The sequence below is a fragment of the Cervus canadensis genome, chromosome 11 (genome assembly GCF_019320065.1).
Source record: "Cervus canadensis isolate Bull #8, Minnesota chromosome 11, ASM1932006v1, whole genome shotgun sequence".
Taxonomy (NCBI): domain Eukaryota; kingdom Metazoa; phylum Chordata; class Mammalia; order Artiodactyla; family Cervidae; genus Cervus; species Cervus canadensis.
The window spans coordinates 31,603,899-31,627,516 of NC_057396.1; the positions used below are offsets into that span (position 1 = coordinate 31,603,899).

Sequence of the window (23,618 nt, forward strand, 5' to 3'; positions counted from 1 at the left end):
GAAGGAAGAGAGCAGTGTGAGAGGTGGAAGGGTGGTTGAGTGGTCAGAGGATGCCCTCTGAGAAGGTGACGTTTGAACTGAGAGCCAAGTGAAAGGAAGGGGAGGAAGAACCATGTGGATATCTAAGAAGGAACGTTCCAGACACGGGGAACCGCCAGTGTGAGAGCTAATGCAGGAAGCATGCCTGGGCAGTTGGAGGAACAGCGAGGAGGCCAGTGTGGCTGGAGAGGAGGGAGTGAGGACCGGAGTAGCAGCAGTGGGCGGAGGGAGGGGCCTGGGGACCAGGCGGTGTGGAACCTTAGAGGCCAAGAGCCAGGCTTCGGGTTTTCTTCTGAGCTAGGGCGCCTGTGGGGCACCAGCAGCCTGCGCCTGGCTTAGCACCTCCACTCCTGTTATCTGAGAGGGGAGTCTGTCACCTGGGACTGAGACCACAGGAGGCTGGGTAGCCCCTTCTGGGGATGTGAACAGTCACACAGCCTGGGACTCGCCGGTCCTCCCTGGACGCGGTGGTTTCTTCTCAGGGCCAGGGAGCTGCCTGCCCTGAGGCCCTCATTTCTTGGTGGCCCCTCACTCCCTGGGAGTTAGAAGGCATCCCAAAGAGAGTCTGGCGGCAGGGCTGCCGTTCCCGTGCCGGCCCTGCATCCTCTGGGCATGCTGCTTCTGCCGACTCCCAGCCCTGGGAGAACCCCAAGCCTGTGCATCCCAGCCCAGCAGCCTGGCCGCTCACAGACTTGAGTGAAGAATGCCGCTTCCCATGGGACCAGTGGGAGAACTTGGGCTGGTGGGTTATAATTATCCGAAGTGGTAATTTTGTTTCCAATGTAATGTGTTTTTTAGGAAGTAGGGACATTCACGGAAGAAATCTATATATTAGCCCATGTAGCATGCATCCATCCCAGTCGTGCGCTTCATTCAGAAAGCTGGAATTCAGAGTGATACAGGCACCATCTGGGCCCCATCGCATCATAAACTTACCTGGTAGCTCCTGCCTTTAGTTATTCCCACATCTCTTAGTCCCTGCCTTTTGTTATTTCCAGTTTCCCACTTCTCACTCAGGTCACTCACTCATTTCTTAAAAGTCTTTCCATCTTAAAATGTTCAAAACAGAACTCCGGACCTGCTCCCCAAGCTGACTGCTCCCCGCAGGCTGCCTCACCTTAATAAGCGTGCTCTTTGCCCATCGTTCAGGGAGTCCCTCTTGATCCCTTCTTTCACTCTTTCCCTGTGAAATTCCATCAGCAGGTCCTACACACCCTGCTTCCGAAATAGACTGTAAATCCATCTATTCCTCTGTCCCCACTGCTGCCAGCTGTCTCTGAGCACCACCCCGTCCTGCCCGGCCTGATCCCCAGCGCTGCAGGGGCCTCCTGACCGTCTCCCTCCTTGTTTGCCCTTCACCAAGCGGCCCTTTCAGATGTGAGTCAGAGCTGATCACCCTCTTCTTAAACCCTCCAGAGGCTTCTCAGCCCACCTGCCGCACACTCCTGCCCTCTCCCCCGCCTCCACATGGCCCTGCCTCCCCATGGCCCTGCCTCCCCTTCAGTCAGAAGCCTGCCTCTCCCCTGCTCTCATCCCCAGACCCCACCGGCCTCCTGCGTGTTCCTGGAACCAGCAAAACTCCCTCTGGTTTTGGGCCTTTCCTGGAAACCCCTTCCTCCAGGTGACTGTGTGGCTGGCTCCTCCTCATCTTTCAGGTCATAGCTCAGAGGCCACCTTATTGGAAAGACTTCTTACAACCTGTCCTTCTAATTCTATCACCCTATTTTGGTTTCTACATAACTCATGTCACCTGCCATGTGATGAAGAGTTGTGTGCCTGCTTGCCGGTTGGTCCCCTGTTGGAACATAAGCCCTTTGAGTACTGGAGCCTTGAGCCTTGTTCTCTGCTATACCCCTCCCACTAGAACTGAGCTTGAACCTTATGGATACTCTTGTAACTCTTCATCCACTCACTCGTTCATTCATCTCTGGTAGATAAAACCAGAGGGAAATAAGTGGAGCTCAGAATTTTAGGACAATTAAATAATAATGGTGGATAGCTGGCCATATATTTGTTCAAACCCATAGAATATAAGTGGCAACCCACTCCGATATTCTTGCCTGGAGAATCCCATGGACAAAAGAGCCATACAGTCCATAGGGTCACAAAGAGTTGGACATGACTAAAGCAACTTTAGCATGCACGCACACATAGAATGTACAGCACCAAGAGTGACCCCTAAGGTACACCATGGGCTTTGGGTCATAATGATGTGTCAATGTAGGTTTGTTGACTGTGACAAATGTATTGTTCAGCTAAGGAATGTTGATGGTAGGGAGGCTGTGAGTGTGGGGTCAGGGAATTGTATACTTTCTTCCAATTTTTCTGTAAACCTAAAACTGCTCTAAAAAATAACAATTTTTTTAAAAGGAAAAAAAGTAGACTAATATAAATTGAAAGTATTAATCCCTTAGTTGTTTCCTATATTGTACTATATATATTTTTTTTAATGTTATGAAATTCAAGAAAATTTTACTGTCTGGAAAAAATAGAGATCAATAAGAGACAGACCCTATTCCCAAGGGGGTTTGGTCCCTTTGAAGAACTGACTGCTGCCTTTCTGGGTGTACCTTCTCCAGGGCACCCAGCTCCCTGCACTGTCACCGTGGGATGAGCACCCCACCTGTGTGGGAGCCTGGTCGTTGTGGACCAAACGGGTCAGGCTGACCCAGGCACAGCCCCCCACCCAGAGTAGACACTCAGCAGGTATTTTTGCAGTGACTGGAAAGCATAAGGAGAATTCCTTCCCAGGTTTGTGTCATCCAGTGGCTTCTCAATGGACTCTAGTGCCTGAACCTCCGAACCTGCATGTGGTTTCTTCTGGACCTGCTGCTGGGTTCTAGGACAAACCTTCCTCCCGCCCCCACTAATGCACTGGTGCCCTGCCTCCTCTTCTGAACACTGGGGGCTCCCAAACAGGCGTGGGGAGCACGGTGTCAGGAGGCTCCGCCGTGACCAGACTCCAGGCCTCAGCGCTGCACTGTGGCCCGCTGCTGGTGCCCCTCAGCAGTGGCTGTGTTCACTTCGGAAAGTGATACTTGATGGAGACACCTTGAAATTCCCGGTCAGGTCCAAACACCAGCACCCAGGCCAGTGTTTGTACAGCACAGTTCAGCAGCTCCTGCAGAAACAGTTTTGGGGTGGAAGTGGGCTGTGGGGAGAGTCAGCCGACTTGGACTCCAGCACAGCTATTGTGGCCTGAGGCTGCACTGATGCAGGAAGTCTCTGGGACCAAGTGTGTGTCTAGATAGAGCCCTCGGCCAGCTCTGGGGACCACACTTCTAAGAGGGATGATGACAACTTGGGACCTGCCAAGAGGAGGGGCTATGGGACAGGCCACTGGGTTATCTGAATTCAGTTCAGTTCAGTTCAGTTGCTCAGTCGTGTCCGACTCTTTGTGACCCCGTGGACTGCAGCACGCCAGGCCTCCCTGTCCATCACCAACTCCCAGAGTTTACTCAAACTCCTGTCCATTGAGTCAGTGATGCCATTCAACCAAATCATCCTCTGTCGTCCCCTTCTCCTCCCGCCTTCAATCTTTCCCTGTTACCTGCAGTGGAGAAGTCTGGAGGACAGGAGAGCGATGTGCAAACCCTGAAAGGGATTAGACCCCATGGGCACCTTGCTGTCTCCTTACCGCTCCATCTCCAGGGCAGACCCCTGCTGGCAGCACCAGACCCCACCCTGGGCCTCCTCACTCACAGCCTCGCCCTCCCAGGGTGTGCTGATCTGGGACCTCTTCCAGCCTCTGTTTCTTCTTCCACAGAGTGTGATCAAAATACCTCCTTCCCAGGGCGGCTCTATTCAATGAGATGGGTCACACAGAGCCCTTGGCTCCACTCGTGGTCCTGGCAGGCCCTCGAGAGAGTGAGCTGTCTTTTCTGTTCCTTCTCCCAGTGCAGCCAAGAAGCCCAGAAAGCCAGCAGTTCTGACAGAGAACACAGAATTCAGAAAGGCAGTCTGTGGGGAGGAGTTCGGTTGTTTATAAAACAGGCCAACACATTTCCACCTCGTAAGTTCTAAATCCATCGTTGCTAGCTCCCTAGATCTAAGAATAGTCACCCAGTGGAGCCAGCGTGCCGTAGCACGCTCTCTCTGCAGGTGACCCAGGCCGCCACGGCAGCGGCAGCACCTCCTTACCCCTGGGTGTGTGTTGGGAGGTGGGGTGCATATGGCTGGCCTCCGTGTCTCTCAGCTTGGCTGTTTCTGAACCTTCTCAGACTCAGCTTTCCCTCCCTTCCCAACCCTTCCTCGCTGGGCTGTTTTAACCATCAAATGTGGCGCCCGCAGAGATGCAGAGGGGGACATAGCAGCAGAAGGCATGCAGGTGGGGACCATTGGCGTGACACTGCCCCACTCTGGGCCTGCTTCCTCTCATGTAAAGGGAGAGAGAGCAACAGGGAAAACTGAACAACATTTAAGCGATCGGATTCTAACAGAGGTGCTAGGACAGCCCCAGCCTTGCAGCCTCAGATTGAAACCTCTGAGGGCAAACCCATCCATTCAACCCATTTTCATTTATTACGTGAACCAAGGCCATTTCTCTGTCAGGTCCGAGGAAGCCAGGCTCAGGCCCAGGACGTGTGTCCCCCTCCTCAGCTCTTCTACTTCCACCTTCCTCCTCTCTCTCTCTTTCTCTCATTCACATCCAAACCCACCCACACCACCGTGCAAGTTCTCCAGACTCAGAAGGACTTCTGCTCTGTCTCATCTCAGACTCTGCCCACCGTAGGAATGCCCTCCCCAGCTGGTGGCTCAGAACCTCTGGCACAGGCGACCTGCCCCTCTCCAGGGCAGTCCTTATAGTGTTCTTCCTGGTGGTAGGCGGAAGTCGGCCTGCGTGTGGCATCTCCTCCCCACGTCTGTGGGCTCTTTCAGCCTCTGAGAAAGATCCGACAGCTCTTGCTCTTGCCAGCCGTTCATTCATTCGAGTGTCCGTTCATTCAAACAGCGGGTATGAGTGCTAGTGCACTCAGTATTGTTTCAGGTGCGGAAACAGCAGCAAACACAGAGTCCTGCTCTCAAAGGGCTTGTATTCTGGTCAGGAGAGAGACTGTAAAAAACAAGTTAAAAATACAAAGGAAAATAAAGCAAGTGAGGAGGCAAGAGATGGGAGGGGTGTGGATGGCTATTTCATATAGAGTTGTCAGGGAAGGCCTCTCAGATGACGTGTGTGCATGTATGCTGAGTTGCTTCAGTTGTCTGACTCTTTGTGACTCTGTGGACCGTAGCCCACCAGGCTCCTCTGTCCCTGAGATTCTCCAGGCAAGAATACTGGAGTGCGTTGCCATGCCTTCCTCCAGGGAATCTTCCCGACCCAGGGATCAAACCCGCATCTCTTATATCTCCTGCATTGGTAGGCAGGTTCTTTATCACTAGCACCACCTGGGAAGCCCAGATAAGGTGACATTTGAACAAATACTTGACAACGTGAGGGAGTGAACCTGTGGACGTCAGGGCAAGAGCATTCCAGACAGCGAGAACAGCAAAGGCCCAGAGGCCAGTTCTGTTTGAGAAACAGGAAGGGAGTCAGTCATTGTGGCGGTGGTGATGTCAGCAAGGTGGAACTTGATAGAATCTGAGGTCCAGGAGAAAGCTGTTATTTATCTGAGTCAATGAAGAAGCATCGGAGGATCTGAGCAGAGCAGTGCCGTGTTGACTTACTGCCAGGTTTGAACAGCCTCACTTAGTTTTTGTGTAGAGAATACAGCAGGGGCATCAGAGAGAGCAGTTAGGACACCCTTGCAGGAGCATCCGTGCAGAGTGATAGGCTGGTGAGATCCCGGATGTCCCTTAAACATTACCTTCCCAAATCCTTCATCGTTCTTACCTGGTGGACAGCCACAGCCTCCTCTCTGGCCCCCTCGCCTGCAGTCCCAAGCCCCAGCTCTTCCTCTCACCCCGTTCTCACTGCTGTCATGGGTCCTCATCTGGGAGGGACCCCAGGCCAGTCAGCATCTACTTAGCAGCTTGGGCTGTAGTCGCAAAAGCATCTCCGGAGTCATGCTGTGGGCCAGCAGGCCCTCCCCGCTCCTGATTTTGGAAGCCTGCTTCTTCCTGCTGCCTGAGATCCTGCCTTGAAGGCATCAGTGGCCCCAGAGAGGGATGAATGGACTCATTATTAGACATGTCCTGCACGGACAGTGGCTCTTCCCTCAGACTGGCCCCGTGGGACCATTGTCCTCGCAGCCATTCTCTAGGCTGTTCTGGTGTGGGAGCTGCCCCTCTCTGGGCAATGTGACCACGGCTCTCTGTTCTTGAGGCCAGTGGCCAGGAGGCGGCTCTGGCCACAGGTAGGGAGATGGAGATGAGGATCCAGGCACAGGACTGGCATTGATGGCACTAGATCTCAGTGTCAGGTGTGTGTGCTCCACCTCTGCTGCTCTCCAGACAGAGCAGGGGGCTCAGAGACAGCGGGCAGGGGAACGGCCCAGATGCATTCACTTTCACTCAGTAGCTCCATCCTGAGTGCTTATACCATGTACCTGAGGGCTGGTTGACGAGCGTGACCTGCTCCCCATGCCTGGCTCTCATCCCAGCTCACAGACCAGCGAGACAGTTACAAATAGAAACACCTCTAGATCCAGGAGTGTGGTGTGCGTGCTTAGAGAGCTCTGGGTACCTTAAGAACTCAGCGGAAGTGAGATTAACAGCCTTCCAACAGCGCAGGAGGACCCAGCCCTACACTGGGCCAAAATTTACTCCTGCAGCCATAAAGATGCCAGCAAGATCAATGAAAGTTGCTCCAAGTAGGCAAATGTCAGTGAGTACCTTCTACTTAAGACAGGTGAACTCTTATTCATCCTTCAAAACCCAGCTCACAATTAATTCCTGGAACTTTCAGTGACACCTGCCTCGTATCCACAACAGAGCATATAATTCTCTCCTCTATGCTACCCTCTGTCCCTTAGGAATACTGTTGTTTTTTAATCATCATCCTATATTATTGGTTTTTAAAATATATAAACACACAACAAAGAAAATATCAGTCATCCTTCCCCCATTTCTCCCTCTCTTCCTCAGAGACTGTTTATTCTCAGTTTGGGATGTATCCTTCCGAATCTATACATACAGAAATATATAGTGGCTTTGCATAAATTAAATCATAATCCCTCTATATTGTTCTGTATCCTATTTTCTCTTAAAAATGTCTGAGGTATTGTCCCATGTCAGGCCACAGAGTGCTACCTCGTTATTTTAAATAGCTGTGTATTATTCAATAGTAGGGTCAAACCATAGTTCCTTTGCACATTTCTTTGTTGATGGATATTTTGGGGTTTCCCTTCAAATCTTTCACAAACAATGCCACAGTAAACACTGTTGTGCCAGCCCCCTTGTACATGCCATTGGTCCCCATAATTGTCTTTCCCCATGGTGGCACTGGAGAAGGAAATGGCATCCCACTCCAGTATTCTTGCCTGGAGAATCCCAGGGACAGAGGAGCCTGGGGGGCTGCCATCCATGGGGTCGCACAGAGTCGGACACGACTGACGCGACTTAGCAGCAGCAGCAGCATGGTGGCACTAGTGGTAAAGAACCTGCCTGTCAATGCAGGAGACGTAAGAGACTCAGGTTCAATCTCTGAGTCAGAAAGATTCCCTGGAGAAGGAAGTGGCAACCCACTCCAGTACTCTTGCCTGGAGAATCCCATGGACAGCGGAGCCTCAAAGGCTATGGTCCATGGAGTCACACGGGGTCAGACACGACTGAAGTGACTGAGCATGCACGCAGGAGGCTGTGTACCCTGATGGCCTGGGAGCCCCAGGCCAGAGACTGATTTTCCTCTTCAGGGTCCTGTGTCCAGTACAGGGTCCAAGCCAGAAGAGGCGTCCACACGATGAAATAAATGGACTCATCTGAGCAGAATCATGACTGTGTGAAAGATCTGGGGGAACTCAGGGGACAGTGGCAAACCTGTGGGGCTGGAACAGAGGAAAGAGCGCTGATGCAGCCAGGAGGGACAGGCCACCGTGAGAGTCAGCTAAGAGGCCATTGTAGACGGTGGGGAGACAGGAAATTGTCCATGAGAGGACCTAGTCCACACTGTGTTTCAGCCTGACTTCCCCCACCCAGAAACCAGCTGTTATAATTGTCCAGGCAAGAGAGACTCTGGTCCTGAATCTTCGTCTTTCTGTCCTGAGGTTGCCACCTGGACCCAAAACGCATCAGGAAGCCTGAATTCCTTGCTCACAGCAGGACCTAGGGACCACCAATTACTGCCCAAATGGTGAGATACCCATGAGCTTAGGTGGCTGGACACTCAGGCATTTCTCCCAAACTTGCCCGGCTCCGAGGCCAGCTCCATCCACACTGACATCTACCACCTTCCTGGACCCAGAGCCTTCCTCTCCGTGAGGTGCTCAGACCTCACCCCTCCTGTCTCTCTCTCTCTCTCTCTGTCACTGCCTGGTGTCGCAGAAGAGCAGCTCTGCCTGAGGCCCGGGGTCCATGTGTGGCCTCTGAGAGGCAGCAGACAAGGTGAACCATTGGTGGCCTGACTTTTCACACCTTCTCTCCCTCCTCTTGTCCCCGCCCCCACCCCCGGGTGTGGTGGGGTGGGCGGTGGCAGAAGGAGGCAGGGTCTTCTGCGGCTGCCGCGGCCTCATCCCCAGTGCTCATGAGGGCTCGGGGAGGATCCTGCTCTTCTATAGGGTGCTCCTCCTCTCACCTGCCGCAGCTCTTGCCTCCTGTCACTGACCTTGTCGCTGTACAGGTGGGCCATGACTTTGAACCTTTCTTCATTACCTGAGGAGCAGGGCTTTTGCTAGAGAGGATGGCATATTGACAAAAGAGGTTCTGGAGTCCTACTGCCTGGGTTGGAATTCAGGTCCACTTCTCACCAGGTGTGTTAGGTTGTATCTCACAGGCTTGCTGTGGGGATTCAGTGAATTAATACATATAAAGTGTTTATCACAGGGCCTGGTGTACACTAAGTATTCAGTGACTTTATTACCATTTTGGAACTACTGAAGGACCCTGAGACTCGGGAGTCCTGGATTCTAGTCCTGACTAGAATGGCCATGTGACCATGGGCGAGTTCTTTTAGCTCTCTGAGCTTAGTTACCTCATCTATAAAATGGAGGCAACAACACTTCAGAGGGTTGCCACGAGAATTAAGGCAACATTTATATGAAACTGAGAAACACCATCCCTAGTTTGTAGCCCTCAGCTTCGTGGTCAGAGGAGGCGGCTAGAGCTCCAGCCATCATTTCCACATTTCCAGTGACAGGATGGAGGAAGGGACAAAGAAGAAGAGGCAAAGGGCACATGCCACCTGTCCTTGAAGAAGAGTTCTATAAACTAATACAGAACATTTCAGCTTGCCTCAAAAAACTAAGATCATGGCATCCAGTCCCATCACTTCATGGCAAATAGATGGGGAAAAAGTGGAAACAGTGGCAGATTTTATTTTCCTGGGCCCCCAAATCACTGTGAACAGTGATTGCAAATTAAACAGTGACTGCAAATAAAATTAAAAGATACTTGCTCCTTGAGAGGAAAGGTATTACCAACCCAGACAGCATATTAGAAAGCAGAGACATCACTTTACCAGCAAAGGTCTATATCAACAAAGCTATGGTTTTTCCATTAGTCATGTATGGATGTGAGAGTTGGACCATAAAGAAGGCTGAGCACCAACAAATTGATGCTTTTGAACTGTGGTGCTAGAGAAGACTCTTGAGAATCCCTTGGACAGCAAGGAGATCAAACCAGTCAATCCTAAAGGAAATCAACCCTGAATATTCATTGGAAGCTGAAGCTCCAAAACTGATGCTGAAGCCAAAGCTCCAATACTTTGGTCACCTGATGTGAAGAACTGACTCCTTAGAAAAGACCCTGATGCTGGGAAAGATTGAGGGCAGGAGGAGAAGGGTGAGACACACACCCTTCTGACAACAGAGGGTGAGATGGTTGGATGGCATCACTGACTCAATGGACATGAGTTGAGCAAGCTCTGGGAGATAGTGAAGAATGGGGAAGCCTGGCGTGCTGTAGTCCATGGGGTCACAAAGAGTCGGACAAGACTTAGCAACTGAACAATGAACAACTCATTGGCCACGCTCCACTGCACAAGAAGTTGGGAAATGTAGTCTCCATTCTGTGCTTCAGGGACAACCAAGGGTTTCTGCCATCCATGCTCAGGTGCTTGCCTCTTCTAGGCAAGTACCCTCCCACAGAAAAGCTGCCCCTTTCCTAGCGCTGGGCTACAGTCCCAGCACCATAAGGCCCTGTGAGGACCCAGGTTGCCAAGAAGCTCAGGCAGGCGCCACAGACCTGAACAGATTGAGGGGCTGTGTCCAACCTGTGCCAGGGACCGTCCCACCCTGAGATTCTGCTGCCTGCAGGGCTCTTAGGCTGATGCAGGTATGGTGGGCCCTAAGCTGTGTCACTTGTCACAGCCTGAATCAGCTCCACTGACTGTGCAGGCAGGGCACTGAACTCTAGAGGTGGAGGGATCCTTCTGTAACCATGAACTCTCTACCCAAGGCTCAGGGCTTCCCTAGTGACTCAGCGGTAAGGAGTCCACCTGGAATGCAGGACTTGCAGGAGTTCGATCCCTGGGTTGGGGAGATCCCCAGGAGGAGGGCATGGCAACCCCCTCCAGTATTCTTGCCTGGAGAATCCCATGGACAGAGGAGCCTGGCGGGCTATGGTTGGTCCATAGGGTCACAAAGAGTTGGACATGACTGAAGCGATTGAGACCCAAGGCTCAGACAGGTGTCCCAGGTCCAGTAGAGCAGCTCTGGGTCAATCAGATGGGATCTCAGTGTCCTTGAGAGCCTGGCGAGTGCCAGACACACTGCAGAGATCGCTGTGTAACTCCAGGAGTCATCGTGAACGCCCTTTGTTTTGAAAACTGGGTGTCCCGTACGCCAGTTAGCTTGGGAGGAGTCTTGTCATGGGCTCTCACCTCTAAATGAGAACAGTAGCACCTTGCCGAGTCCAGAGGGCCCCCCCGTCTCCACTGTGCCCCCGAATAGGTGGCCGTCGGTGAGGGTGGAGGTGGGTGTGTGTGTGAAACATCTTCTAAGATGCTGGAGGAGCTCAGAGCTTAAGCATGTCTTGGGTGAGCCCGTCTATTGCAGGGCAGCCCATCTTTCACTCTCCAAGTTCAGCAGCCTGGTCTTTTTCTACAGGAGGTTTCTTTACAGTGTTGGGGAACCCCTGACTTGTCATTCCACCCCCAGCCTCCCCATCTGCGGGGAAGGTTTCCCACCAGCATGGCCTTCCTTGCCTTTTCCTCCTTTCCCCCGGGTCTGCTTCTCATGCGGGTGTGAGCTGTCACCATGTGTCAGGCAGGGTACCAGGGCATTAATGTATATCAGCACACGTGGGCCTCCTCCTAGGAGCCCCGTGAGGGAGGTGGGGACAGACGTGCTGTTGTCACACAGCTATGTGGTGATGTGAGAACCAGGGCAAGCGTAGCATAGTCCACAGTCATCCATAGTATGTGTTATATATGTACCAGGGGCTGGTGGATTACAAGCCATGGGCCAGATCTAATTCATGGCCTGTTTTGTATGGCCTCACAAGCTAAGAATGATTTTTAAAGGCTTGTAATAAATAATAAGAATATGCAACAGAGACCGTATGAGACCATCGAACCTGAAGGATTTCCTGTCCGCCTTTATGGAATAAATTCAGCAAGCCCTGATATAGAATGTAGAGAGTTCAGCATAGATTCTGGAGCCACACCTCCTGGGTTCTAGAGCCTCAGTTTCATAATCTCTAAAATGAGAATAATCTATGAAGCATGACTGCCCTACAGGATTGTTGGAATAAAATGAGATAAAGAATATAAAGCACCTACCCTCACGCCAGCCTCTTTGGGAGGGCTGGAAGAAGCTGTATCTGAGCCTGTGCCAGGCTTCTCAGCCCAGTGGGCTACCCCAGCCCCGCGCGTGGCTTCCTCAGAGCGTTTCCTTTGGCAGGAGGAGAGGGGCCTGCCAGCTGCCCACTGTGCCGTGTCCTGCTGCTAGGTCAGCGCTGCCTTCCTCCCACCCCCATTCCTGCTGACTGTCAGCTGGTGCCACTCACCAGGGCCGGGCGCGGAGCCCGCACCAGGTGCCGAAGGAAGCCCGCGGGTCCCAGGCCCGTCCCACTGTCCACCTTGTTCCTCAGGTCGGCCTGGCTGAAACGCCTGTGAGCTGCAGGACTTGTGGCCTGGGGCTCATCCTCTCTGTGTGCATTTCCTCACTCGTGGGCCAAACAGGCAGACACCTGTGTTTCCCCAAGCCCAGGCTTTTGGCTAATGACTGCCTTCCTCCCAGGGAAAAGGAAGGAGAAGGGTAATCCCGGGCCAGCCAGGCTCCCTCTGTGAAAGAGTGGTCCACAAAACAGATTTTTCAGTGGCTAATGAGTGAAATGTAAAGATAATTACAAACTCAGATAATTGCTTCCCCATTTAACAGATGAGGAGACTGGGGCTCGGAGAAGCTAAGTAACTTGCCCAGGGTCACAGCTAATTAATGGAGGAGTTGGGATTTTGAACCCAGGCCATCTGGCTTTTGGGTCTGAACACTTAAACTCTTCTATATAAAACAGGGAAAACTTGTAAAGCAGACAGTACACAAAAGAGGAAATACAGATATCTGAGAAAAATAAGAATTGTTTTTCAGTTTCAGAGGGAATGAGAAAAATACAATAAAAATAATGAGATACCATCTTTGCCTTCAAATTAGAAAAGATTTTTAAATATTATAATAATGAATAACTACTGACAATACTGGAGTGATATAGAGATTTGCACAGATTGCTGTAGTTATATTCGAGTGGCCTTTGTGAAAAGTATTCTGGCAGTACTCAAAGCAGTACTCAGGAATCTCAAAAATGTCCACGCCATTTGACCAGAAATTCCCATTCTAAGAATCTAATTTGAGAAAATAATTAGAAATGTAGGCAAAGATTCACACACAAAGATGTTCATAGAAATGTTATACAAAATAATGAAAAATTAGAAACAACCTATCTGATAATAAAATGCAGGTTAAGGAAACTGTTTAATCTCCATAGTGGGCATAATTAGGCAGTCATTTTAAATAATCTTTATAACAAAAGACACCATAAACAAAGTGAAGAGACACCACAGACTTCTGGGAGAAGACACGATGCTTATAACAAAGGATTATATAAACAAAAGAATACACAAAGAACACTTACAAATTAGGAGGGAAGAAAAGGCAAGCAACCAAAACCAGGCAAAGAATGAAAGAATGTAAACACACTACATAGAAGAAGCAATTTAGGGGTAGTATCATAAAGAGATGCTTCATCTCACTAGTAGTCAAAATTGCAAAATAATTACATGTACTTAATAAGAATCGAAAGAATGTAACAGCAAAAACAGAAGGAAACAAATTCATATCCACTGCTGATGGGACTATAAATGATGAGACTGCAGCCACAGTGAGGAGCGGTTTGGCTCTACCTGCGTGCGTGTTCGGTCGTGTCTGACTCTGCCACCCCCCAGACTGTAGCCCACCAGGCTCCTCTGTCCATGGGATTATCCTGACAAGAATACTGTAGTGGGTTGCCATTTCCTCCTCCAGGGGATCTTCCCGACCCAAGGATCAAGCCCATGTCTCCAGTGGCTCCTGCATTGGCAGGTGGATACTTTAACCACTGAGCCACCTGGGAAGCCCTTGGCCATACCTGGTAAATGTAAGCGTGTGATTCCACCACACTCACACTTCTAGGGATCAATGTGCACAAACACCAATTTGTACAGGGACACGTGTTCCAGGATATTCACTGCAGTGCTGTTTATAGTAGCAACAATAGTAATAGGATTGTTGTAAATTATGCATTGTGTAATAAAATAGCAGCAATGATCATCATTAAAGAACTGTCCATCAGAAGGGAAATGGGTGAGTAAAATATGATTTATGCATAGTAGAATACTGCACAGTTGAAATAAATGAACTAAATCTGTAACTGTCAGCTCAGATAGATTTCAAAAACAATGGTATAAAGAGCAAGTTACAACAAAAGATATATTTGAGTGACGCTACTTACGTAAATCTTTAAAACAAACTAAAAAAATTACATAGTATTTAAGGACACATATATGTGGAAAAATATAAAACAAGCATGCAGGCAATGTACACCAACTTCAAATAGTGGTTACTTCCTGGAAGGAGGGAATGGATAGAAGGAGGGCCAAGGATGAGAGGTGGGTCTTAGATGGTATCTTTATAATTGATTAATTTTTTTAAAGGTTGAAACAAATGTGGTAAAATGTTAACTTATGTTCTAAATCTGATTGGGGAACATGTCTTTCTGTTAAATTATTTGTACTTTTCTGCATATTGAGTGTTTTCAAAATTTCAAACAAACCATTTTTAATTTACTTTTTGAAGAATCCGTAATTCTATGGAGAAATGTTTATGTTATTAAGGCAGAAAAGCAAAACAATAAGTACACAGATATTTACAGGTTTCACAAATTGAAGATTTGAAAGAGATATTGAAAATATTCGTAGTGGGAATATTCACTGGCGGTCCAGTGGTTAACATGCAGGAGGCATGGGGCGATTCCTGGTCAGGGAGTTAAGATCCCACATGCTGTGTTGTGTAGCCAAAAAAAAGTAAAATAGTTAAAATATTCATTGCAGTGGGCAAGATTCTAGGAGTCTGCTTTTCTTTACACCTATCCATATTTTTCTCCCCCCGCCCGCCTTTACCATGAAGATGTATTACTTTTATATCCAGAAAAAAAAAATTTTTTTTAACAACAGAAAAATGTGAGCGAGTTTAGTTAGACTCTAGGAAAGGGTCCAAAACCTAGGAAGAGGTGCTGTGATGGGGTGGGAGCCTCATGGGCTGTCGGAGAGATGTGCGCTCTAATGCTGGCTCAGAGATTGGCTGTAGGGGTGTGAGCTCTTCAGTCGTTGATCAATCCAGCGAACCCTATCGCGGCAACTGAGACAGGGCGGTGAACAGAACATCCGTGTTCCTCCCTCACTGCAGAGCAGACAGTCTCATGAGGAGGGGAGAGTAAATCCATCACCACCTAGACCATCTATCCACCACCCGCGGGGAAAAGTACAAGGGTGATGACAGGAATCCAGGTTGACTGGATGCCGGGGAATCTGGCCTCTGATCATGATCTAAACAGATTCTGAAGGATGAGGGGGGTGTAAAGCCCAGCAAAGCCGGGACTTGGAGAGAAAGGTCAGCCCAGCAGGGCATGTTTCAGGAGCTGAAGGAAGCAGGGGTTCTAGCATGCAGTGGGGTAGGGGAGAGTGTGAAAGGGGAGCCCTGCAGGCTGGTCCAGCGCCAGACCACTCTGCTTCACTGGCCAGAAAAGGCCTTTAAAGGCGGTGGGAAGTCAGTGAAGAGTGAAGCAGGGGAGTGACCTGGTTAGATCTGCCGTGTCAGAGATTATCCTGATGCTCCTTGAAGATCGGAGTGGATGGTGAGCAGCCTGGTTAGTTGGCTGTTGGTGTGGCCCAGATGAGAGAAAATGGGGTTTGGATCAGGAGATGGAGGGGTGGGGAAGGATTGGAGAGACTTTCAGAGGCAGAACTGGCAGGTCTAGGAGTGTGTGTGTGTGTGTGTGTGTGGGTGTTTGAGTGTGAGTGTGTGTGAGAGAGAGAGAGAGAGAGATGCCTGTAGGGGGAGGGGGAGGGAGGGGCCAAGGAGGAGAGCCAGGTTTGAGGCAGGAAAGTGGCGGGTGGGTGGGAGTGAAGAAAAGCAGACTCGAGGGCAGGGGAGGAAGCCAGCAGGGCGGGCAGGCCCCCAGGTGTGGCTGCGCTTTGGTTTCCTCAGGGGTAACCTGGGGTCCTCGGGGATACCACACCCCCAGGGTGAGTGTTTCGGGCCTGTTCCAGGACCATGGCTACACCAGTCTGTCTCTCTCTCTGCCTCAGGTGGTGTGTGTCACTCCTGGGGCTGGAACGAGCACGGCATGTGTGGGGATGGCACCGAAGCTGACGTCTGGGTCCCGAAGCCCGTGCCGGGCCTGCGTTCCTCCTTGGGACTCCGTGTGGGCTGCGGGGCCGGCCACTCCCTGGCCCTTTGCCAGCTGCCAGCCCTCCCTGCCCTGGGCCAGCCCCCCAGCGTCACCAGTCCTTCCCCAGATGCCGCCAAGGAAGCCAGAGCTCAAGAAGCCGTGGAGCAAGAGAGAAACCAGAATGAAAGACATGCGGAAACTTCTCCCCAAACCCAACCTGACAGGTTCAGAAATGGGCTTGTGGCAGAGACCCTTGAATAAAGTAACCTTACCCACCTAATGTGTCCCTGGAGAATTGCTTTGTTGGGTTGGAGCAATCCTGAGAGGGATTCAGGAGGCACTGCGGGTAGACCAACAAGACCAGAATGATGGGTGGCTGCCTGCCTGGTGTCTGGGCTCAAGAAAACAGGCATCTTTTCTACCCAGTGCATAAGAAGCCTTTACCCAAGGACTTAGGAAGGAGCAGGAAGGCTCCAGCCTGTCCCTAACTGGTGGGGACAGAAAGTCCAGCTCTGGGGTTTCATTCTCAGCACCCAGAGCATGCAGTCTGCTGGTTCAAGGTACCCTGGTTCGATATACCCTGATCCGGTGACTGAATACTTGGACAGGATGGAGTTCTTTCCTTGGTGACTGGAACTAAGGGAGAGGGCTCTGGAGTGGGGGTGGGGGAAGTGTAATGAGTAAGTAGAGGAAGAGACAAGACTTCTGGAAAGATCGGGCCAAAGAGACCCCTGGGACAGACAAGGGAATCTTCAGAACCAGTGAAACTCCCCAGGTCAGTGTCTTCCTCTGAGCCAGGCAGGACTCTGCAGCCAGTCTGTGTGACTGTAGTTGCCAAGCTGTATTTCCAGGTGAGGGACCAGCACCCCGTGGGAGGGAGGGTCTTAAGGGAAAGCAGCATCAAGAGCCCTAGCCCCTGAGCTCTGCCCCCCAGGCCCTTGGCCTCTGCAGGAAGGGGGCCGTCAGATGAAATGGGGACCAGGCCAGACCACAGGCCTCAGGCTTCCCTGGGTGGTAGCTATGGCTCTGGGGCCATAGCCTGTCCTCTGCTGTGATTGCCAGCAGGCCTGTGGCCAGAGGGCCTCAGAAAGTGGCTTTCCCTGGGGGGCAGTATCGCCAACCAGCCAGCCAGGGCTGTGGCACATTGCACAGCGCCTCCCTCCGACTCAGGAGAGCATTTGAATCTTGGAATGCTAGGCTCCAAAGGCTTGAGAATATTACAAAAGCCCAGGACATTATGACTGGAGGACCTGTATTCACCTTCTAGCCTAGTGGCCTCTAAACTGCATTCCAGACCCTAGCAGTCTCCTGAGATTGACAGCAACCTCCTGACAGTGGCCACTGTGTGGTCTGTGGGTAAAGGAAAGCCAGCTACACAGAGGTCTGCCCACCCCCCAACCTTATTCACAGCAGCATCATTTTAACCTGTACATATATCAAGCTTCATATAAGATTTCACTTGACAAGGGGAGCTTGAAAACATTTTAAAACCACTGATCTCATCCAACATTTTTGTTGTTCATGTGGGGAAAGAGAGGCCCAAAAAGGAGAAGGGACCATCTTAAGGTCACACACCTCACTCCTGGCTCAGGGTCCTAATTGGGAGGTGACCCATCCAGTACTTTGAGCCAGACAAGGGGTACAGACAAGGGGTGGCCCTGAGATCAGCAGGGGGTTCGACTCGGGAGAGTGGGGATGAGGGCCATCTTGAGCTCCTCAGGCCTGCACCTAGAGACCACCCATGGCCACTGGCTGACCTTGAACACCAGTGCATGGAGTCCACATCACTGCACTGGCCAGCAAAGCCTTTGGTCCTCCCACACCCCAGGACCAGTAGAGGCCAGTACAACCTCTAGGCACTTCCAGAGTGGAAGGAAGGACTTGCTTGGACACTCTGAGCTGGTCTTGCCAAGGTGACCAAGCCTTCTGAGATGGAGCGATCAGATGGCCCAGAGATGACCCAAACTGGAGCAAGTCCACCATTACTGGCCGCCACCTGCTGTCCTACAGGCTAAGTGGTCTGCATCAGAAGGCAGCCCCACACGGGTTAGTCCTCAGGCCCATACCTTCTAGACAGGGTTTCCATGCCTGAGGAACCCGCATGCTGTCTGTCTTACAGCACAGCCGTGCGGAGTTCCCCCTACCTCTTCCGGCACCTGCTGGAAGAAATCTGAACACCGAAGCCTCTGCTGCTGAGCCCTCGTGCTCCTGCCAAGGCTTCCTTGTGGGGCTCCTTCCCAGCCTGAGTCAGGGTAAGGTGGTGCATTGGCCCTAGGCCTCAGAACCTGAGCCAGACTCTTCTTAGAAGCCTGTGGAGCCCAGCTATCCATGCATGCCAGAATGAATGGCAGTAGACGACACCTCGGACCCTCCAGTCCCCTCCAGTGACAGCAGTGGGCAGGCTTCTCCACGTCAGCTCACTGGGTGGATCTAAGCAGTGCCTGAAAGCCCCAGGTGGGGGGGCTTTCAGGAGGATGAGGGGCTGTTGGCAGTGTCTCCCAGACTTTTTTTTCTGGATCCTCTGAACCCTATTGGTTATTCACAGACTTGTAAATGCCCAAGCCCTTCATTCCTACTAGATCTTGAGCTCTTCATGAGCAAGGGACCAGGTTTTGGTTGATTCTGGAACCCTTCACCAAGGATGGGTCCTGGGACAGAGGATGTGCCCAATGGGTAATAATGAATGAGCTGGTCAGTACACACTTAGGGTTACCATAGGGTGGAGAGGCTGAACGCATGGGCTCTAAGATCCCCTCAACCCCACCCACCCTCTGCTTTTATCTCTAACAAATGTTTGTTAACTATGCTGTGGATGGCCAATCATTTGATGGTGATTAGCTAATGAGCCATAGAAGCCAGCTTGAGAAAATGCCCACTTATTTCTAAGAATGATTTTTTTTTCTACTAGACTAAGCAAACTGGCCTTCCCCTGTCCCCCCACCACACTGCCCTATGAGAATGAGGGAAGGAGAGGGGAGTGAGATCCCCTGTGTGCTCACAGGACTTAGGTCTGAGGCTCCTGGAACGACTATTGATGGGCAGCCACATACCAGGTGTTTGGGGGATGTTTACATCCTAACCTGCCACACAGGCTCCCCTTGACACCCCACCACCTTCGGTCCCAGTGGGTTATCAGGTCAAAATTTGATGAGGCTGTGCTTGAGAATGGTGAACCCAGGCCAGGGGCTCAGAGTAAAGCCCTCCACCTGCATCCACCACTTCTGAGTGAAGTGACTTAGTGATAAATCGAAATTGGAGGGTAGCGAGTCAAAAAGTGGAATGGGGGTTCCAGGTCCTAAGGGGCAGTGTCCGAATTCCCCAGCAACCAGAGCGACAGAGAGGTGAGAGTCGGGAGAGGAGATCCGGAGGGCCTTGCCATCCAATTTAACGAGCTCTGGCTTCATTCTCAGGACAACATGTTTAAGCAGGAAATCGAGGTAGTCAAATGTGTGCGTGGAAAGCTCAGAGCAGCAGGTAAATGGCCCATCTGTCACACCCATGGCCTGAGGACCCTGGTATTCAGGACCAGTAACTCCGGTGTCCCAATCAATTCCACCTCCAGCCCCAGGAAGTCCTCGATGAGGACTTGAGATGGCTTCACCTAAGCTCTGGAGTCAGACCACCTGGGTTAAAAACTTAGCTTCATCATTCATCAGCTGTGTGGCTTTGAAACAGTGACTTTACCTCTCTGTGCCTCTTCCCTTGCCTCTGTAATGGGCATGTTGAGTTACTGTGGGTCATCATTAGACAGCATGTCTCAGGTGTCCTACACATGACAGATGCTGAGTGTATGTTAATCCCTGTTCCCCGTCAGCTCCTGTGTCCCTGAAAACCCCTGTTCCAAACGGCCTCATGTCAAGTCCCACCTGAGTCACCCAGAGGCACTTCTCCCAGGAAGGACCCCAGCTCGAGGGAACTCTGGTCTCCCTGCAGCCGCTGACACTGCTTGGCTTCTCCGTCCTGATGCTTATGAGTGGCTGTTACTCATGTGGTGTGGATCGGGCAGCTCTGTGGCCGCATGACCCCTGGGCGGAGGTCTCGTCCCTTACTGCCCCACTCATCACCACCCCCCTCACAGGTTCCTGGACTGCACAGGGAGCTGGGAAGCTGAGGTAAGTGCTCAGAGGGGATGAGAAACTGCTGGGTGAGAATTCGACACCTACCTTCAGACTCCTACCCACCCGTATGATCGTTGATTTGGCCATACTGGGAGGGATCGAGGGAATGGAAATCCGGGGGGAACTGACCTCCACTTGTGTGTGGCCCTGGTCAGAGCAACCCCTTCTGGGTCTCCATTCCTCATCTGTAAAGTGTTCAGAGGTGGCCTGCCATGACCATTAGGGACGTTTCCACCTGGAATTCTCTAATGGATAGGAAAAGAATTGGAACCCCAATCCCCAACCCACCCCCGACCAAAACCAAGTGAAATACCCAAGCAAATCAAGACCAAGTGAACAACTCAAGCAAATCAAGACCCTAGGAGAGGTCTGCACCCCTTCCAAGACGCTGCCAGGCTGAGTGAAGGGTATGTGATGAGGTAGCTGCCAGACAGTGCCCAACAAGGGTACAGCTGGGTGGGGCACCCAGACCCATCAGACCCCTGCCTCTGTCTCCAGCAGATTCAAGAATGACCCTAGGAGGGAGGTGACCATGGTCTGCATGAAGGGCAGTGGCGGGGGCAGGGGCTAGGGACTCCACATAACCAGATTCAAGGGTCATGAATACAGCAGGATCCACAGAGACGTTTCCATGTTGGTGAACCCCTGGAGGATGGGCTCGTCTTAGGTCAGGGCCTTTTATACTAATTCCTCCTGAGAGCTGCCGCCTCCCCGCAACCAACAGGATCTGGGGAGGGGCAGGATGGGGTGGGCGGAGCGGTCCTGGCTTTCCCCCAGTGAGAGTACAGCCTGCACCTTGGATGGGTCCCTGAGACCAGAGGAGCCAGGGCTCAGGCTCACCCCACCTCAGCCCAGCCGCAGAAGGCCCGACCAGGGACCCAGAACCGAATTGCGACACTGCTAGAGAGAATAAAAACCCAAATTCATGCTTTATGTCCAAAGTCAGCTTTTTATTATCAAGGGCCAGGGCCCAGGGAGGGGAGGGTGCTGAACTAAAGCAGCATTTCTCTCTTTCCAGGAATGTTGCGAGCTGCAATGAGAGCTTGAGATGTTGCATTTTATTTTCAATTCAAGCATGTGTTTTTCAAAAATATCATCCTTCCCCACCCCCCACCCCACCACTAATTTTAGAATCAGACCAAAGCCAAGCTACTGTCCTCTGTTTCTGTTGGGAAAATACTATATTTATTCGAGATGCAGAAGTGCGTCTCTGCAACCCTCCGATTGCTTCAGGAAAACAAATCTGCTTTAGACTATACAGAAACCATGATACAAAATTTATTTCATGCTAGAATCGCTTTGCATAACATTGGGCATGCAGTTTTTTTGTTTTTTTTTTTTTAAACTCTGAAGTACTAAATTGCATACAATGCCGGGTTGTGCCTTGATAAAGGTGGAGGAGGACTGGCCCTCCCACAGTCCTGATCTGTTTTGGTGCTCTGAAAGAACACTTGAAAAATCCATACGGTGTTGATTATCTACTATGAACACTTTGTTTTGAAAGTTGGTCACACTGAATCTACACACTGCTAAGATGATTGAATCGACCTAGACTAGCCGCTGTCAGGGGTCTTGGGGAGACGTCCGCTGGGTCGCAAGCATGCCAAACAGAGGGAAGAAGGCGGCAGTGCGTTTCCATAATTCTATTTGGAGCAAAGTTTTCAGTTTCCACGTGAGAGATGAACTATGAAGGTGAGGTCAATATGACCAATGACTGACCGACTGCCCTTCTGGGAACCTTTACTCTCGATCTCCGTGTACAAAAGGGAAGCAATCCATTACTCATTCCCACCCCTTCCCCCACCCCGCTCATTCCCCTCCCCTGCAAAAAACGTACAGGTTTCTACCGAACGCCTTTACAGTTTGGCTCCAACAACATGTGTAAAAGGAAAGAGCTTTGAAAGAAAATAGAGGACTCTTGCTTGTTTTTCTTCATTGTTGTCATGGTTTAGGGTAATCATACAGTTGCAGGGGGGGTTCGTGGGTTTGGATTGCTGGGTTTTCTGTTGAACTTCATGCAAGTCATGCTAAGGAACCCCTCCATCCCACCCCCTCCCCGAATAAATTAAAAGTTTGTTTTTTTTTTTAAAAAAAAAAAAAAAAAAGGAAAAGAAGGAAAAGAAATCCTCTACGGTCAGTTACCATTTGGCCGTAGAAAAGCTACGTCCGTCCTAGTACAAGGCCTGGGCCACTCGGACTCGTCCGGCAAACCTGCATGGCGTGAATTTACTCTGTCCGAGGGCGAGGAGGGGCTGCAGGTCCACCCAGATGCTTAATAGCCACCAGTGTCCTGGGCCAAGTCGCCTGGTCAAGTCACTCTCACAGCCTCTGTCGGCATATACTTAGCAATGACAGGGCTTTCTTTGCAAAGATCTGTATGTAAAGAATACAATTAACACTTGAGCTTCTCTTCTTGGCTTTCCCATCCCGCTTGGTACTTAGTTTTTAAGGAAGGAGGAGGAAAGACCGAACAGCCGCATGCAGAGGCAGGCAGGATCTTCTCCAGCTGGCTTGGTTTTCCCATGCAGTGAGCCAGCCCAGCACGCCTCTTTCTCTCCCTCCTGGGGGAATGGGTTGAGCCCCTAACTGTTCTCTACCCTGCACACAGCTCATGGCCTGGCATTATCCTGAGAAAAGCAAGTCCTCAGCGGCTGTCATGACTCCATGAAAACAGGACCAGGTGGATGCGGGTGGGGTCACCCCACCCTTGGTGCCTCTGGGGGACTGCAGAGTGGGTACCACCTGTGGACAGTGGTTGCCATCGGATTCCTTGCTCCCTACCGGCTGCTTCTGTCCAACACACCCTGGGCTTCTGGAAGCCCAGTCAAGAAACTCTCCTGTCTGCTCTTTTAGGCCACACAGATTGATCCAACATTCAAGATGAGGGAGACAGGCAGCCCCGTAAGACCTTACCAGCAGAGCAGAGCCATGGGGAGTGGTCTACGTGCCTTCCTCTCCCATCCCTTGGCCTTGCCCCTGATCCTGGTTTTCTAGCGCCTCCATCTGGGAGAAAGCCGGTTGTGAAGGGGAGCTTCAGGCCTATCCATGGACGCTGCCGAGGACAGGGAAGGCAGCCCCCAGGCCAGCAGCCCCCCTTCCATGCAGCACCATGCTGGGCGTGGTATGCCGCGCTGGGGTCCACGGGACCTCCAGGCAGGGCAAGGAAGCAGAGGCCAGCCTGGATCAGGAGAGCACGCCAAGCATCAGAAAGACTTCCCCCGTCTCCGTGTGGGCTGCCTCTCCTCTTTTGGGTTTGCCCTTTATTTTGAATTCTCTGTTTCCTCCTCGCATATTATTGAACCATTTCAAATACTGGAGCAGTTGTGAATGGCCACCAGCTACACCAACTGTTGCTCTAAAAAACCAACTATCTAGCCCAACCTGCTCACCCTAGTCAGCATGCAACCATCCCGTGTGAGCCTGTGAGCCGCTCCCCAACATGCATGAGCCGCCCAGCCAGCCCGCTGTGCCGAGGATGGCTTCCTCCGCCTTCCAGGCCCTTCCCGG

At 51.3% G+C, this 23,618-nt stretch overlaps 2 protein-coding genes across 3 annotated transcripts in view; one reads left to right on the top strand and one right to left on the bottom strand.

Annotated features, from left to right (window-relative positions):
- SERGEF (secretion regulating guanine nucleotide exchange factor) overlaps positions 1-16,273 on the top strand; it is a 234,296-nt gene extending 218,023 nt beyond the window's left edge. For both annotated transcript variants that reach the window (XM_043481332.1, XM_043481330.1), the window contains one exon: positions 15,911-16,273. In XM_043481332.1, coding sequence (XP_043337267.1) covers positions 15,911-15,974 — 64 coding nt within the window. In that variant the 3' untranslated portion in view covers positions 15,975-16,273. The remainder of the gene's footprint in view (positions 1-15,910) is intronic.
- A 4,767-nt stretch (positions 16,274-21,040) lies between these two features.
- Positions 21,041-23,618, bottom strand: part of KCNC1 (potassium voltage-gated channel subfamily C member 1) — a 44,629-nt gene continuing 42,051 nt past the window's right edge. The window contains exon 4 of the mRNA XM_043482457.1: positions 21,041-22,484. Coding sequence (XP_043338392.1) covers positions 22,420-22,484 — 65 coding nt within the window. The 3' untranslated portion in view covers positions 21,041-22,419. The remainder of the gene's footprint in view (positions 22,485-23,618) is intronic.